The sequence below is a fragment of the Ambystoma mexicanum genome, chromosome 6q (assembly GCF_040938575.1).
Source record: "Ambystoma mexicanum isolate Mex_15411 chromosome 6q, UKY_AmexF1_1, whole genome shotgun sequence".
In the NCBI taxonomy this organism is placed as follows: domain Eukaryota; kingdom Metazoa; phylum Chordata; class Amphibia; order Caudata; family Ambystomatidae; genus Ambystoma; species Ambystoma mexicanum.
The window spans coordinates 695,859,406-695,878,471 of NC_090937.1; the positions used below are offsets into that span (position 1 = coordinate 695,859,406).

The following is a 19,066-nucleotide window of genomic DNA, read 5'->3' on the forward strand; positions in this document are numbered from 1 at the left end:
CTCTGTCAGGTAGCTCACCCAGCCATCTTCTGACACTAGGTTACATAATGATTGTGCATGATCCCCTTCGAACTGGTTCATTACTTCCCAGAAGTTCTTGCTGTTTTTTGCTCTGAGTGTTTGGAGTATGTGCTCGCCATCTGTTTGCATACGAATTGCGTTATGCGAAATCGACCATGATTTGTAGTTGGCTTTTTGGATTCTTATTTCAGTTTTCATCTCCTCCACTGAAAGTCCTGCCTTTTTGATGTCTCTTAACGTTTTCCTGTGCTCTCTTTTTCTTCTTTGTGTAGATTCGTCAAAGGAGTGCAGGTGTTTCTGTTTGGCTTCTCCCGCTAGGTATTTAGGTGCTAAGGTTGCCCATAGGAAGTTGGTAAATCGGTGTGGATCGCATTGTGATTTCCATATGTGTTCGGGAATCATTTTAAGTTTTCCATTTAGGTTAGTCCCCCCATCTTTATATTTTACAACTCTAAGTTTTCCTTTCTTCCCCTCTAGCATCTGTAATTCTCGTTCAGCTTCTGTAGTCAGAATGTTTTCGAGTGACAGCTCCAGTCTGCTGTGGTCACTTCCAGACTCCTGTATTGTTTTTAATGTATAGGGCAAAGCGAGCAGAGTTTTTGAAACGAAGATATAGTCTAAGGCTGAGGAAGAATTACCTCTTCTCCAGGTTATGTATGGTTCCTTTACACCCTCCTGTAAGCCCACTATCATGTGGAGGTCCCATTGTTCCATAAAATCCTGCCATTGTTTTCCCAGAGTACTTTTCCTCTGGGTTGCTCGATCGCAATTTCCTTTTGGGGGATAAAGGCAATTCGTGTTGAAATCTCCAGCTACCACAATATTACTAGAGACAAGAGTTGTTTTTAGTAGTTCGAATAGAGATGCTAAATTCTCTAAAAAGCAATCCTTGGAGAATATCCTTGGAGAATACTACAACTCATCTTTCCTATGAAAGTTCTAATACTGAGACGAGGAAGAAAACCAAAGCTGTGAAGATTACCTATGGCAATGTTCCATGGCTCTGTCCCTCTAACAAGGCCAGGCAGGGTCGGGCACTTAGCTACGATCACAAATACCTAAATCCCATTGAGAACTGAACTATGCATAAAAGGTGGAACCCAAATTCACAAAGGGAGCACGGAAAGCCCGGAAAGCAAAAGCGAGTTCGAGAAGGAGAGCAGGCGAGATGGCGAGCAGCTGAGCAGAGGCAACTGAGAACCACGCTTCAGAGAACAGGATGCTGAGACGCTACAAGGCTGCAAGTTGAAGCGGGAGATAGTTTGGTGAGGAAGATGTGTCTTCAAGAAGCAGAAAGGGTTCGTCAAAGGAAGCCAAGCAGCTGGTTAATCTCCCCAAACTTTGTGCCAAAAGATTGCTTGTTTCCCTGGGACGCAAAGCCACCCAGGATGGTCTGAGGGGCGGGAAGGGAGAGACCCTGACCTTGGATAAAATAATCACAAAAGACGCGTTGTTAAAGTACAGCCAGTGAGTTCAAAGTGATGAGAGCCCAGGTTGTAACGACGCAAATGATTACCAAGTTGCAAGCAAGGTTACATGTAAGAAGCGAGACGCGGCAAAAGAAAGCTTTGGTTGTTTTGAACTGTGATGAAACAAAGTAACAGAGTGGTCCTGTGGAATACCGCATTGTTGAAAGAGTCTGTGAATTGCGAAAGTTTAACAAAGTATCGCTGAGGTGAAAAGCGAGTTGAATAAAGTTAATCAAAGTGGAAGCCGACGGGAAAGGCTATGGAAGAGAATATTGAGTTAAGCAAGCTCCCGATGGGGATCGGATGAAACAGAACTGAGTGATTAAATGAATTGTCAAGAAAGTGGAACTTGTTGGGGTGCTAAGGAGCACGTTTGAGACAGCGACAAAGAAGTAGAACTTGTTGTGGTGCTACAAGGCATGCTTCAGGAAAGACTAAGTACAAGGAATACGACAACCAGAATGCAACAGTGTCCGAGTGGTCAGGCATGGGAATAAGTAAAGCTGTGCCGTCTCGAAAGTCTTCAACATAAACTGCATGAGGAAATCAGGAAAATTGGGGAAGGGAACCCTGTACATTAAGATGATGAAATATTGCAATGTAAAATACTAAACAGTTGGAAGTAATGAGTAAAGCGGGTCTAAGCTCTGGTGAGGAAAGCCAGAAAGATCCAGCCAGGAATATTGTTAAAGTAGAACTGTGCTATGCTAGAAAGCAGTGAATCCGGCAAGGGAACCCTGAGAGAAGTACATGAACGGTGATGAATAAGAAAAATATTGAACTGCCTTTTTGTGAACTGTTTGGAACAAACTGAACTTTTGGAGATACAGAGTGACTTAGTTTGGGGAAGGGAGTTGAGAAGAAACTCCGTGAGCATCTGATATTCTTTTGAGACACGTACCTTTTATCCAATATCCTACACATTGTTACGTTAGAACGCGAGGGCAGGTATAGGTCTGTCACAGTCAGACTTTTGAACTGTTGTTTCTCCTTTATTTTAATGGTCGAGACTACTCACATTTAGAAATAGGGCAAGTTAGGCATTCTTCAAACCACATTTTTATAAAGAATTTAGAAACTTGTATCCTTGTGTCTTTCTCTGAGCACCATGCCTTTCTCACAGTAGGAAACTTGAAGTCTTATTTTTGTATGCGTGAAGTAACAGCTCCCTCTAGCGGTGATGACAGACAAAGCGGCCAGGACGGCTTCGGACATACATACATCTGGCCTTTTATTATATGATACCATTAAAGCCCAAATCAATGGGTCCTGCTGCTTAAACAAATAAGAACCATTATTCTACATAATTTGAAGAAAAAAAAGTCATTCACCTCCATTAATTGTTCCTCATGTTTCTGGTTTCCAGAATCATATGGTTGTTTTCTTAGGTCTTCAACTTCGAGGTACAGTTTTTTATAACCAGTTATCTGCAAAAGGCACACCTTCAAATGTGTCTTAAACCTGCAACATAAGTAACATTTGATTTTTTAATTCTTCCGCTTTGTATAATAATGCCAAGTTGATGTTGGTTGAAAAGGTAAACATTTTAAAATATATTTAAATGTAGTAACAACTTTACAGCTACCAGTCCACTGCTTATTCCATCTGTAATGAAAGGCCAACTTCTCATCTCACGAACACCAACAAGTGAGAGGCTATTAAACAAAATGTTCCAAATTATATCTAGATTTATATTTTATATGGTGTTGACCTATTTTTAGCAGGCCATGCACTTGGAGCTACACATCACTTAAAAGTAACCATTCAGGGACACTGACCTGAAACACTAGATACATTCTTTACCCTACATGGCCAGAAGACATTCATACAAAGTGCCAATTCCTAGGAACATTAACTTGGTAGTGTCAAATCTGGGTTGGACCCTGGCTGCCCATTTCCCAGATATACATGGTTAAGTGTAACTTATTTATCTCATCTAATTAGAAGCCACATGGTCCAACTAATGTAATCCACAGCCAAGGCATTTGAAGACAGGATAGAGGAGAAAAGGTAGAAAATAACCAAGCAAAAAGAAATTATTTGTATGAGCCTTTTAGATATTTTGGAAGAATATGATTTATACCAATGAAGTATGCATTATAAACTTCAGTTAAAAGCTGTTTTGCAAGCTATCATAATAATTCACTGTTGTGGACCTTGGATCTGGAAACTCTTGCCTCAACCTTCACAATCATGGTGCCAGGAGCTAAAAATAATGGCTGTCAAACCCAAAATACATGCAAAGCCTCTTCAATATCTAATCTGTAGTGTTGCCTATCCTACAGTCTACCCTAAGACACAGCTGAAGGAGCAATTTACAAATATTTTTTATGATGTCTGTCCTAAGAAACTCAACCCACAGCATTGAACACAATATGGCTAAAACATCAAAATCCTGAATCGCTATAATTCTTAGTTGAAATGTACACGAAAACTGAAAAGCAGTTTTAAAAGATAATGAATTTCAATGGTAACCATTTCTGTTTTGTATCAAATTTTAAACTCTAAGGGGCACATGGGTATTCCATTATCTCTCCAGGTGGAAACATACATTTGTAGATCAAGAACTGATGAGGGCGAGTCCGGATATATAGTGAGCCACTATTTTATTTTAGTTGTCTTAACCAACAACAAATGAAACACATTAAATCAAAGACAAGTTGACACAGGTGAAAGACTAGCATGCATTCCCTGTAGGAAAACCACAAAAAAATTGAGATTAACTAATACATTCAACATGAATCTAGTCTTGACTAAAAACTTTATGCCTTATCTGAGGCACAATATTTTTTTGTCATGCCGAGTCAATCGGTTTAGTCAACAGTGTTGTACGATATGCACTGTGCAGTGATGGAATTGCCGACACATCTGTTTCGGCCTTGTACCAGGAGTGAGAAGTGAGAATTGTATTGGCCTTCATCAAGACAGGGAATTGTGTGTCCTACTCAAACATGAGGTATCCTGTGATCTGGGGAATAAAGATAAAATACACTAAGTGGGGGTCCGTATCTGGAACGGTAATGTAAAAAGCCTCTTGGCTAGGTCATATTTCAGAAGGTCCCTGACGGGTACTTACGGTGCAGGCGGAAATCAAGCACGTATGGGGCGGATTCGCAGTTGTGTGTTGAAATAATCTGAAACACACAAGTCGTGCCTAGACATTAGACATAATTCAGCGCCTCAAGGTGTAGGTGATAAACGAGCCAGTGAGAATAAATTACCAGGATGTGAGGACACAAGGATGCACGGGGTCGTAGACTCCACTGTAGTTGGCCTCCGTTCTATGGGTGTCAGCTGTGCACACTGTGAAGTTAAAGAGAGAAGGGTTCAAGGTGGTCCATCTGGTGTGTTCTAGCGGTCTAACCCATGGGTGGGACATTCTAACCCCGGTGCCTAATTGTTAGGGAGAATTCTCATTTATGGCTAATTTGCCCTCACCTAGTGAGTCCCCCAGCAGCTTTGCTGGACTTCTGGAGTTTATTTGTTTCACTTGGTAAGAGTGTGAGCTTTTCCCCCAACGACTATTTCTGGGGCTGACTACAGTCCCCCAGAAAAGGGTAAAGTTGCCATTAACTTTACTAAGTCAATTTACCACAGATCCAGTACACCCCATCTTCCATGGAGTATTGGAAAGGGGTACTTTGTATCTGTACCTCCTAGAGCATTGTTTTGCTCTTTTAACATTTAGACTTGGCTGGTGGCAGTTGTATCTACCCTAACCTTTCTACTGCGATTATACTATATAAATGTGGTATTGTTTTAGGCTATTATATTAGCCGCAAACTTAAACCTGCTTGACTAAATACTTTGGCACCAGTCGGGTTTATTCGCCATTTCTTTTTGTTAAAGTCCTTCTTGTGTTTTACTTTGCGCAGCAAACCAGGTTTGCCTTCTTTGTTCACCGTCTTTTTGACGGGCTTCTGCTCAGAAGCCCTCCAAAAGACGCCTGGGTGTCTAGGTGGGCTGAATGTGAGGGAGAGGTGTAGTCACCCCCTGCACAGGGTATCCTAGGAAACCCAAGTCGCACTTTGCCATGATTGGCTGAGGTGGTTGTCCGGGCCGGACAACCCTCCTGCTGCGTGATTGACAGCCAGGCTGTGTGAATGGGGGATATTCGCATAAAAGGCAGGTCTCTTGGGCTAGAAGTCAGAGTCGCCACTGGAACTACAAGGAACCGAAGAGAAGTGGAGAAGAAGACGGCTGCTGCAACTACCCCGTCCCGGTGAAGCCCTGCTGCAGTCCTGAGCCATCTACCCTTCGATGACCAGAGAAGATCCAGTCCGGAGTCTTCTTCCCTTGAGCTTGGTGGGGATAACCAGCTCTTCTTCCACAGCCAGAGGATCCTCTTCTTGGTCAAAATCACTGCACGCTGCTATAGTGGTCCAGATAGCCATCTGAAGAGCCTCTCCTGTTTTTAAGGAGCGCACCTTTTATTCATCGTCGCTGCTGCCGGCTTCATCCCTGTGTGGTGCAGACCCCTCAAGACGTCCCTCCTTTGCCTTGAAGCTCCAAGAACCGTGGGTCTGCAGGAAACCAACAGGAACAACTGCCAGGGCACCAGCCTCTACATTGAATAAGGTACTGTGTTCTGCTTGAGGAATTAGGGTGAATCCCTTTTCTTCATCTCCAAGGCTTGCCCTGGTCTTCCCTCCTTCTTATAAATTTTGCTTCCTCTGTTGACAATATCTAAGTACTCCTGGCAACTTTGAATCTCGAACTATCCGACTGTGTGATCCTCGACAACAGGAACCCGGTTCCACTTGACACTGGCTCCGGCCTATTGACTCTTGAATTTCTGTCTATGAGTGTTCTCTGATTTGGTCTGCCTTGACAAAAGTATTGCCTGTGATTTTTGCCCCCAACTCTCTCTGGTTAGCCCAGGTGCTAAGTGTGTTTTTGCCCCGTTAACAATTCTTGCTGCCGATACGCGTTTCGTTAGTAAGACCGAACTGTCAAAAAGTGATCGCAAGAGTATTCCCGGTAACGTCTTTTGTTCATTACACCGGTCTGTTGAAACACAGGGTACTTACCTTGAGTTAGAGTGTACCAAAGTTAATTGGTTGGTTGTAGTATATTTTACGTGTGGTTTTGAATTAATAGAAGTGTCGTCTTTATAACAAATGGTTTAAAAATAAATGTACTTCTATTTTTTTTAACTGAAACCTTGAGTCAGTGTTTGCTTGAGCCACAGTAATTGTGGTCCATTTGTGTAATCTCTGCTACTGCTCAGCTACTCTTGAGATAAGCCTGGCTGATCCGCTACTGCTACCACTTTAACATAGTAGTACAGGCTTGTACCAAAAGGTAAAACTTGCATTGCCACCTGTAGTCTTAATTGTGTGTAGTGGTCCTTGAGGGCACTGCACAGGATTCTGCCTAACACTAATGGCACCTCATGGACCACCGGGTGCATGGTGATGGCGGGTCTGGAGATCTAATACTGTGAGTCAGAGACCAAGCTAGATGCGAGAGAACCCCAGTGCACATCAGCATACTAAAGTAAAAATACCTAACGTTTCCAGGAGTCCAGTGTCATGACACAAAAGGCGTGTGCGTCACTGTGTGCACACAAAGTATCATGCTGCTGCTGGTGCGCAAAGGATCGCCGTGTCCGGGGACCCTGCTTAGCATTGTACAAGGTGTATTTTTCCATGTGCACCCGCAAGTGTAGCAAAGCGGCCAGTGCTTGTGTGATCGTTGCGTTGCTGCCCGTGGTACTGAACGGGTCAAAGTTCTTACCTGGGGCGTTAGTGGTTATCCCTCTGTGTGCGTCCCTTATCAGTAGTACAGCCAAGTGTGTGCTTTTCTCGTGTGCTTATGCTGTTGCCATGGTTACCTGCGAATCAGGGCCGTGGCAGCCATCTTGAATTGTCATGTATTGCGACCCCGCTGTCCGCCTCTTTGAAAAAACTGCTGTGGTTGTGGTGCCTACATGGCAATCCTTACCCTCTGGCCAGAGAATGAGAATGTGTCAATGGAATTACAACCAATGAAGACTGGCACTATTCCGATCTTCAATTTATCTCCAAATGTTTTAACGACAGAAGAAACAAACCTCTTGGAAAAAGGTCTGTCCTTTGTAGCTGCAGCCAAGGAAAACTCCTTTGAGACAGAAATGGAATTAAAAACGTTCTTTAGAAACACCAGATTGAAATACTTTTTCGAAGTTTATCTACCCAAACACCATGGTGAGATCGTCAAAGATACTCGAACCAACAACGAGAAAACCATGGGCCCTAAAAAGAAGTCTAACTTCAATCCACTTCCCCACATGATACCGGCAGAATTCACCACCTTCGAAAACATTGTCACAAAGAAAGTATTAGAAACAATTGAAAAGAAGAATCATTACTAAGACAATTTCACAAAGGAAGAAAGAAGGGCACTAGGAACTCTTGAGTGCCAACTACGCAATTACCATAAAACTGGCTGACATCGGAGGAGGGATAGTGATCCAAAACACGAACGACTACGAAAAGGAGTACCTGCTTTTAGATAATAGAGCCTACAAAATATTGGACTCTAATCCGACAAATAGGGTGCAAGAAGAGATCAAGAGTCTCACGTAGCATGCAGAATAAGAAGGGTGCATTTGTTCAGACGAAAGGCCTTTCCTGAGTAAGGTGTACCCAGGGACAGCAGCTTTTTACATAATGCAGAAAGTCCATAAGAACCTCACTAACCCACCGGGACGTCCCATTGCTTCCTCCTGTGATTCGTTACTGGAACCCCTTTCCATATACAGAGATTTCTTTCTCAAACCATTTGTCATAGAAATGACCTGATATATCAAGGACATCACAGATGCCCAGACAATGTTAGAAACTATACAGACGACCGAACCCTATATTTTGGCCACCTTGGATGTGGAAGCATTGTATACATCTATCCCCCAGAATGAATGCCCGGAGGTGTTACAGGGATTTCTAGAAAGGAGACGCAACATTACTACAGTACCCACCAAGTTCATTCTTGAATCTTTAAGACTTGCTATGATGGAGAATTTCTCTCTCTTCAAAAAACAACTTTACATACAGATCAAAGGCTTTAGCATGGGCGCCACCTTTTCTCCTGATGTCGCAAACCTGTTCATGGCGCAATATGAGATTAACTATATTTATGCGGACACTAAGCCCTACATCAAGGTTTGACATAGATACATTGACGATGATCTCCTGATACGGGCCACAATCGCATCCAAATCAACATTAACTAGAGTTTCAAGCCATTGACTTTCTAGACCTCCATATATACAAATTCGGCCCAAGACTAAAGACGGAACCATTCAGGAAAAAAACAGACAGCAATAGTCTACTACATTTCACAAGCTTGAAGAAAAAGTGGCAGAAAAGGCCAGCAGGATACAGCGCATAGAACGGTAACTTATGTGGCTGTGATAGGGCTGCGGCTGAGAGCTTGAGTAGGAGCCTGCCAAATTCCCACTGGAAATTGGAATTAGAGAAAGAAAGGGTTTGCTCTCAAACTGCGCACACACATAGAATAATAAGCAATTGCAAATTAAATGAGTGGTTTTAATCAGAATTGGTGCAGCCTGACACGTGTTTCGAGCTTCCCGCTCTTCTACTGAGGCTTAATCTTGGCTAGTGTGTATTTTGAATACAAAGGTAGAAGTTGAGTAATCTGACAAAGTTAGGCGTGGGCTCCCATTATTTTGCAGTTGCACGAATGAATTTTCAGTAAATTATTATCTTGCAGTACTTTCACTGCTATGTGGGGAACTGGCTCCAGTGAAAGTAGTTTGAGAGCAAACCCTTTCTTTCTCTACATTTCACAAGCTACCATCCAGCCAGCCTAAAGAACAACCTACTTTATGGACAATTCCTGAGGAAACTGTACAGGCAAAGAAACCTTTTGGAAACACTCAGTTTACTACACAGGTTGCTACACAGGAGATATCCGAGAAAAGCCATGAGACAGACACGGAAGAGAGATGCAAACACCCCAAGAGAGCTCTGCCTTACGCCCAAAAACAAAGAACCTTTACAGAGACTGGTGCATCACCACTTTCAGCCCTGTGAGTAACTTAGTGAAAAGCACGATAAATAAGAATTGGCATCTGATAGAAAATGCATGGGCCCTTTCCAAAAGACCCTTCTTCGCCTTAAAAGAAAACCAAAACTTGCGTGAAAACTTAGTACATACATATCAAGAGCCGGAGACACAATCTACTTTGGAGAGAAACTGCAGGCTATTAACAGTCCAGGGACACTACAAGTGTGGAAAATGTGTGGCTTGTCAATTCACTGAAACCAAACACTCATTTGACTATGGCAAGACACACTGGCTATTAATGACTCACACCAATTGCAATAGTAAGATGGTGATATATATATAACTGAGTGTCCATGCAAACTGATTTATGTGGGGAAGACAATAAGACCAATCAAAACGCATTTCTGAACATCACTCATGCATCCGCAATAAGGTTGTAGACAAGCCCCTAGTGGACAACTACATCCTGAAAAGACACAATGACCAGGATTTAAAATGGTTTGTCTTGCAGATGGTCACCCCAACCGGAGGGGCAGAGATTTGGGTACACAGTTAGGGAGGCTGGAAAAAAGGGGGATATATTGCTTGAACAGTGCCCAGAAGGGGCTGAATGCGGCGGTGGAATGGAACAATCTAATAAGCCAATAGCGCCAGCAACACTATTGAACAGAGCTGGTTGCAGTACAATCTTTCTGATAAATTCTGAATAGACCCGGGGGTTTCAGGCCACCTAACCTCACCACTCTGTCCAAGAACAGACAACATCATTGTACAATATACATGAGTTAATGGACCACTGCACCAATCGTGTGCCCCAGCAGGACACCCAGAGAGAGACCAGTACACCAATGCTTTCCCTGCTAGCCCCAAGGATATGAGGGAGACCATTCTGTGATCCCCCATTAAACTACACCATTCTGCCAAAGAACAGACACGATAACAGTGTATAAGTTACACGAGTTGGACAACCGCACCGCTCACGTGCCCTAGTAGGACACCCAGAGAGTGATTAGTACACTAGATATAGCCCTGTTTGTCCAATGCTTATGAGGGAGACCATTTTTTGATGTTAAGTACATTACTCTGTTTATATGTATGGTGTTGTACAATTATGCATCAAGCCTTGTATTGAATTGTTTTAAACCCATGGAATACATGCAATGCTGATGAGGGAGACCATTTGTTGATGTTCAGAGCATTACTCTGTTTAAATGTGCAGTGTCGTACAATTACATATCACACGCTGTATTGAATTGTTTTAAACCCATGGCATACATGCGATAACACAATGTATAGTGTGTATGTGGCAGCCCACACCAAAACAGTGTCCCGCTGTAAACTACAATGAATGGTGATCCATTGCAAGATCATGTAAATAGACAGAGACCAGCCCCTGTTGCCAAGGTCTCTGTATCATTAGATACATCATGTGAAAACCGTGTTGAACTGACAACTTGAACAGACTATTTTGGGAACAGCAATGCAATTTACGGGACGATAGCCCCACGTAGTGTACAGTATTCACGTGACTAAAATTGTGACTATCTGGAAATAACATGTAACAGTTATCCATTCTCAGACCTTATATATGTATTATGATCACCCGTGTTGCATAAACAACATCCATATTCATATTCGAGGCACCATACCGAATTGACCTCTCCCCAACTTTGTCTATAGCTAGACCATGTAAACGCACAGTGATTTACATTTCCACTCATTCTAACAATGCTAATATATATTTCTTTTTTTGACATTACAAGATGGGCGCCACAGTCCCGATTCTTGGATAACCATGGCAACTGCATAAACACACGGGCAGAGCACACACATGGCTGCACTACTGACAAGGGACGCACACCGAGGGATAACCACTCACGCCCCAGGTAAGAACTTTGATCCGCCGGCACCGCTGGCGGCCACGCAGTGATCATACGAGCACTGCCCGCTTCTCTACACTTGCGGGTGCACATGGGAAAACACGCCTTTACACTGCTTAGCAGGGTCCCTGGATCTGGTGAGCCTCAGCGCACTGGCAGCAGCATGTTACTTGTTTGTGCACCTGGTGACACATGCCTTTCGTGTCGTGACACCAGACTCCTGGACACGCTAGTTCTTTTTACCTTAGTACGATGATGTGCCGCGAGGTTCTCGCACCTAGCCGGGTCTCTGACTCACAGTATTAGATCCCCGGACCGGCCATCACCAGGCGCACGCTGGTCCATGAAGCATCATTAGGCAACAAAGTTAGAAGGCCCCACCCCTGGGTTAGACCGCTAGAAAACACCAGAGGTACCACCTTGAACCTTTCTCTTTTTAACTTCAAAGCGTGCACAGCTGACATCCATACAACGGAGTCCAACTACAGTGGACTCTACCACCCCTTGCATCCTTGGGTCCTAACATCCAGGTCATTTATTCTTCCTGGCTCGTTTATCACCTACACCTTGAGGCACTGAATTATATGTCTAATGCCTAGACATGCCTTGTGCGTTTCAGATTATTTCAACACACAGCTGCAAATCCGCCCCATACATGCTTGATTTCCACCTGCAGCGTAAGCACCCGTCAGGGACATTCTGAAATACGACCTGGCCAGGAGGTTTTTAATATTACTGTTCTGGATACAGACCCCACTTAGTGTATTTTATCTTTATTCCCCAGATCACAGGATATCTCATGTTTGAGCAGGACACACAATTCCCTGTCCTGATGAAGGCCAATACAATTGTCACTTCTCACTCGAGGTACAAGGCCGAAAAACAGATGTGTCGACATTTCCATCACAAGACAGTGCTCATCATACAACAATGTTGACTAAACCGATTGAGTCGGCATGAAAAAAGAAAAAAAGAAATATTGTGCCTCAGATAAGGCATAATGTTTTTAATCAAGATTAAGATTTGTGTTGAATGTATTAGTTCATATCAATATCTTTTCTTGTTTTCCTATAGGGAATTCATGCTCTTCTTTCACATGTGTCAACTTGTCTTTGATTTAATGTGTTTCATTTGTTGTTGGTTAAGATAACTACAATAAAATAGTGGATCACTATATATCCGGACTCATTCTGATCAGTTTTTGATCTATATCTTTTGTAGCAAAGTAATCGTCAGTGCCAATTGAGAGAACAAACATGGTCTTCCTCAGCAGCACCTTTGTGTTGCCAATGACATGGACACCACGTCCTCGGGCAACTCAGCTGCTTCAATTAAACAGGCAAGTAAGTGGATAAATACAATTCTTTTGAAATGCTTTTTGACACAGAAAAAACAAGCCTGCTAATAATCTAAAGCAGAGAGCCATTATGTCTAATACACTTGCTTTTGGTTACATAATCATCCATCCGGCTACAGTCATAAATGATTCAGAGAGACATTTAATTACCTCAAGAAAAACATTGCTTCACTTGACATCCTTTCTGAAACATATGGCATTGCCTCCCAGCTATACGATGGAACTAAAAAATGTTCAGATCCATGGTATCACTTGCACTCACTCATTTATTTCTATGTCTCCTCCATTCCTTCCTGCCTTTCAATTTTTTTCCTTTCCACTGTATTCTTTTCTTTCAGTATATTTTTCCTATTCCCTCACTATTATCTGACTTTTTTGCCCCTCTTCTTCTTTTCCATCAATTTTCTTTTATACTTTCTCTCCTCCTATTTTGTAACATTCTTTCTTTCTGCCGTTCATCCACTTTCACCATTTACTACTTCTCCTTTGTCAATCTTTGTATTTTACTTTCACTCTTTCTTTTTGTCTATTCTATCACTTAATTTCTTCATCCTATGCTTTATTAAACTTTTTCCTCATGTTTTCGTTCCCTTCCACCTTTGTCATTCTTTTTCCTGTCTCTTTCTTCATCTCTGCAGCCTTACATTCTTCCTTTAATGAGAACGAAAAAAAGAAAAGAACAGCAAAAGTAAATGCAGAGGAAGAGAAAAAAACAGAACAAAAAAGAAACAAGAGAACGAAAGAGAAAAAAAAGAGCTAAAAGAAAGATACAGAATGCAAGACAGAGCAAGAGAATGCAGGGGAAAAGAACAGTCAGAAGAAGGAAGGAAAGATATACTGAAAATTGAAAAGAGCAACAAAGGAAGCGGATTAATGAAATTGCGAGTGAATGAAAGAGACCGAAAAACAGGGGAAGAGACATAAGGGAAGAAAATTGAAATTGTTACGCTCACCTGGTCTCTGCAGAGGCGCTGGGGCACGGTTGCAGCCCTCCATGAACTTGAATCACCCCCTTAAGGCCTGTCCCTCAGTAGAAAGCTGTGAGCAGTGGTACGTGGTGATACTGCTCCTGCGTGGAGATAACAGTGTGTGAGTGCACAAATCTGTGATTGTTGTACCTCTCGAATCCTTCACCCCAAAGTATGGTTTCTCTCAGCATACGCCGGCCCATAAAGCTCACCTGTGAATTATGGAAGATGAGCTCTCCGTCCTGCTACTTCTGGCAGGGGCGCGTCGAATGGGATCTAGTTCCTTCACTGATCCCGGATAAGGATTAGTCCAGTCCAGCTGCGACTACGCTTCTCCTTATGATTGGTAAGTCTTTGAGCTCTTGTGATGCTGTTCGTTCTGCTTAATGTCTTTATATGTTGCTCCTATTTATGCCCGCAATAATGTCTCTCCTGTTTTCTTCCCTTAGATGGAAATGCAGCCTGAATGCAGCTGTGAGACGTGGCCGGATGGAAGATGATTGCAACCGCAATGTTCGACAGCAAGTAAGTGATGGTTTAAGGAAAAGCGCGAAGTATGGCTAAGCGCAACCTTAAACGGACTGTTTTTTCTATGTCTAACCTGGTCTTATGTTTTTCCATGCAAGCGCTGCTGTCGATGATGGAGCGTGTCGTGCTGGGTGCCAAGATGAAGATTTTAGCGTTCCGGAAAGTGTAAAGATGAATACTTGGTTCGCCAAAGAGATGTACAGGTAAGAACAGCTTCTCCCAGTTGGTAAGTATGCTGGCAGTAAGCAGGATGTCCAGGAAGCAGGATCTTCAAAGGTAAGTCTGACCTCAGGCGACGGTGAGCGTTACGCTGCTTGCAAGTGCAGAATAACGCTAAGCGTCTGTCTTGACGATCGGGGCAGCTTATAAAGCTGAGATCGTGGGCACGCCCATTAGGGCCGGCTTACCAGCCACACCCTCCCACTCCTAGAGAGTGAGCTCCTGCGAAGGCAATCCATTCGCAGCCACACCCAAGAACACACTTGGGGCTGCTTAATGGATGGAATGTTCAAGGTTAATGCATCGTGCTTAATGGATGGAATGTTCAAGGTTAATGCATCTGAAGTGATATGTCCATAATAAAAGCTTTTTGGTGTTAAATGAATGTTCTTATTTACTTTTGTTCATGAGCCTGGCGCCAAAGGCGCCAGGACAATGTCCACCTAGGTCTCCTGTGCATGCGACCCCTGCATGCCTGTGCCCCTGACTTCATGACCATGACAGCACTCCCCCTCAAGGCCCCCTCAAGGGTGGTTCTCCTCCCGGTCCTGGTTTGGTGGTATTATTGCGATGGAACTGCCTGATTAAACGCTGAGCATGGACGTGTTCACTGGGTTCCCAAGTTCAGTCTTGAGGTCCGTAACGTTTCCAGTCAATTAGGTTATACAATTTTGATCGAACTACCTTGGAGTCCAGGATGGATTTGACTTTATATTCTGGTTCTCCATCTATTACTTCGGGCTCTGGCTAACTAAGCTGTGTATTGGATGTCATGGGTTTGAGGAGACATGAAATACGGGGTGAATTTTCATGTGAGATGGTAACTCCAATTTCATGGCGACAGGATTGATTATGGACTTCATAGTGTAGGGGGCCAGGTATCTTGGGCAGAAAGCTCTTGGCCCCTTCAGGGGAATATATTTGGATGCTAACCACACCTTCTCTCCAATCTGGTGGGCGGGAGCTTCCTTCCGATGTCGATCAGCAAACAGTTTTGGTCTTTCCTTAGCCTTGGTCAGATTCTCTGTCGCCTCCTTAAGAACCTGAGTGATGGTTTTATGCAAGTTTTTTTTATGGCTGGCATTTGTAGGGTATCGGGTGTATCAAATACTAATGTCCTCAGATGTCTTCCGTGCACAGTGTAGAATGGAGTTGCCCAGTGCTTGTGTGAACTGAGTTGTTGTATGCATACTCAGCTATCCAGAGTATTTTTTTCCAAGAATCCTCGGACTGTTGCAACATACACCTGAGATATTGCTCTAAAGTTTGGTTGGTTCTTTCAGTTTGCCCATCAGTTTTAGGGTGATGGCTTGTGGACAACTGTAGATCGATTTTGGTAATCGTACACCACTTTCTCCAAAAGGCAGAAACAAATTGAGTTCCGCGATCAGATACTAATATTGATGGAAATCCATGCAATCGAACAACTTGCTCTAGGAACACAGAAGCAAGAGTTGACGCAGTTGGGAGTCCCTTCAGAGGGATGAAATGGGCCATTTTGGAGAATAAATCCACAATGACTAATAAGGTGTTGTATCCATTGCAGGGTGGAAGATCCGTGATGAAGTCCATCGACAGTATGCCAAGGTGCTGGCGGTACTGTTAGGGGATGTAGTAAGCCAGCAGGGTTCTGTTTCTGAGACTTGTGTAGTGCACAGACACCGCAGGTTTCAATAAATTTAGCAATGTCCTTTCGCCAGGTTGGCCACCAGTAGTTTTGTTTTACCTCAGCCTGAGTTTTGGCTATTCCTGGGTGTCCTTCCAGTAATGTAGCGTGTTAATGTGTGATGATTTGTGATGATTTGCTTTTGCAGTTCTTGGTCTTGGACCTATAATCGTCCTTGGAAATACAGTAGATTGTCTTTGATTGTGTACTGGGTAACAGCCATTCCTGTTGTGTTGATTGATCTATCGGAGATTGCAAACTGGTTCTTTGGTCATCCACACACATGGTGGCAGCTATTCTGGTTTGAATCCTTTCCTCAGGAATTATGGCAACAGGTTTGGATGCTGTAAAAGCCTCTTTTTCTTCACTTATGCGTAAGACCGTCTGCTTTCCCATTGCGTACTCCAGGTCTATTGTGATAATAAAATTGCATTCTGCGAAAAAGAGAGACCAACAAAGTTGACGCGAGGATTGTGCTTTGACGGTTTTCAAGTATTGCAAGTTACAGTGGTCCGTGATGACAGTAACCTTACGTCTCGCCCCAAGAAGGTCATGTCTCCAGGGCTTGAATGCTGATTTAATCGCCAGTAATTCCTTATCTGTGATTGCATAGTTCAACTCGGGGGCTGAAAATTTGCAGGACCAGAATGCAAAGGGGTGTAGTTGTCCTGTTTCAGGGTCTCATTGTGACAATACTGCTCCCATGGCTATTTTTGAAGCATCTCTCTCAACTATGTAAGGTAGGTCTGGTCGTGGCTGTCGAAGGACTGGTGCTGTAGTGAATGCTAGTTTCAACTTCTGGAAGGCTTCTTCAGCTTCTGTCGACTAATGGAACTTTTGATTTTTCTTTAAGAAGGAGTTAATTGGATGTACAATTTGTGAAAAACCAGGTATAAACCGACGGTAAAAGTTGCCGAATCCGAGCACGTTTTGCACTCCTTTCGTGGATGTTGGTTTGGGCCATTGGAGGATTGCATCCACCTTTCGTGTATCCATACGTACGCATTGTGGTGTGAGCATAAAACCGAGAAACTCGACCCAGGTTACATGGAAAAAACATTTTTCCAACTTGGCATACAACTGGTGTTGTCGAAGCTTTTCTAAGACTGCCCGGACATGGCTTACATGTTCTTCCATGGAATTTAAGAAGATAAGAATGTCGTCAATGTAAACAAGAGCACAAACGTCCAGTAGTTCACAGAGTACATCATTCATAAAGAATTGGAATGCTGCAGGGGCACTGCATAGCCCGAAGGGCATGACCTGGTATTCAAAGAGGCCGTACATTCTGCAGAAGGCGGTTTTCCACTCGTCTCCCTCTTTTACTCTTACAAGATGGTATGCTCCTTTTAAATCCACTTGTGTAGATTTGAGCAAGTTTCACTTGGTCCAGGAGCTCTGGTATAAGTGGTAAAGGATATCGATTTTTTACTGTGATCTGATTGATGGCTCTATAGTCGATGCAAGTTCTTAAGTCCCCCTCCTTTTTAGGCACGAAGAATAAGGGTGAGGAGGCAGGTGACTTTGACAGGCAAATGAAACCGTTTGCCAGGTACTGATCCAGGTAAGCTCTAAGATGCTGATTTTCCTGTTCTGTCAGAGCATAAATTCAGCTGCAAAGGATCTGGGCTCTGGGTACAAGATCTATTTGACAATCGTAGGGTCTGTGCGGGGGCAGAACGTTGGCTTGCTCTTTTTTGAAGACATCCTGGTAATCTTGGTATTCAAGCAGTAAGGAGCTGATGAGGCCAATACAATTCCTTTTTTCGGTTTCAGATTGGTGCCATCTTTTTTGTAACATGTGTCGGCACAATCATGAGGAAATGTCAGAACTCGTTTTTTCGCCAGTCGATCCTAGGATTGTGGGTCTCCAGCCAGGGCATTCCCAATACTATCTGGAACTGAGGAGCACCGATGAGATCGAAAGTATTGTACTCTTGATGTCCGTCCTGACACAGAAGCTTGACTTTCTCAGTATTGTGTCACCGGGCCGGATGATAGCGTCTCAGTATTGTGTCACCGGGCCGGATGATAGCGGAGAATCATCCACAGGAGTGACATTTTCCGATTTCATCTTCTGTTGGAGAGGAAGGCCTATTCGGAGAGCCAAATCTTGGTCAATGTAGTTACCCACAGCTCCACAATCAATATATGCCTCCAAGGCATGCATTTTTGATGGTTGCTTGTGATTCACCAAAAGCACTGGAAGGACTATATCTGAGGTCTGTACGGATTCCTTTTTCAAGCTCAACAAGCGGACCCCTACACTTGCCGACCATTGGCGTTTCCAGAGTTCGGTTCTTCTTCACCATTTTTGTCTGTTGCCCCACCCGTTTTCTTGGGTGGTTTTACCGGGCAGTCATGGAGGAAGTTACCTGCTTGTCTACAATATAAGCAAAGCTGTTGTTGTCTTATTTTTTCCCTTTTTGCTTTGGTAGGGGGACTTTGTAATCCACCAATTTGCATTGGCTCAGACTGTTCATGTGGTTTAATCTGATTCTCACGAGGTTGTACGTAAACTGACCGTCCCTCTGATCTAGCTCGATCCATTTCCGATTCTGCAACCTATGATCTAGTTGCACCGTCAGGTCTATGTAGTCCGCACACCTCTCAGGGGGATTCACCACTTGCACCAACACATCCTTAAGTTCTCCATGGAACCCTCGGTAAAAAAGTGTAGTCCTCTTCTCTTCTGGCCAGTTGGTCTGGGCTATGAGACGATTGAAGGTTGCAATATAGGTTAATAGATCTTGACTCCCTTGTCTGAGTGACAACAACTCGTTGTCCAGAGCTTGTCCTTGAGTATGACGGGCAAACAATTTCTCCATCTCATGTTGGAAATTCCCAAAGTGACGGAGTAAAGGGTCTTCTTGATTTACCAAAGGTATAGACCAGTCCGCCGCACTACCTCCTAAATACGAGAGTACAAACGCCACTTTGGCTTG

General features: G+C 43.5%; 1 protein-coding gene across 5 annotated transcripts in view; it reads right to left on the reverse strand.

The window, feature by feature from the left end:
- The window catches only part of ELMOD2 (ELMO domain containing 2), a 965,152-nt gene that overhangs the window by 298,614 nt on the left and 647,472 nt on the right, over positions 1 to 19,066 (reverse strand). For all 5 annotated transcript variants that reach the window (XM_069631199.1, XM_069631197.1, XM_069631200.1 and 2 more), the window contains one exon: positions 2,822 to 2,951. In XM_069631199.1, coding sequence (XP_069487300.1) covers positions 2,822 to 2,951 — 130 coding nt within the window. The remainder of the gene's footprint in view (positions 1 to 2,821; positions 2,952 to 19,066) is intronic.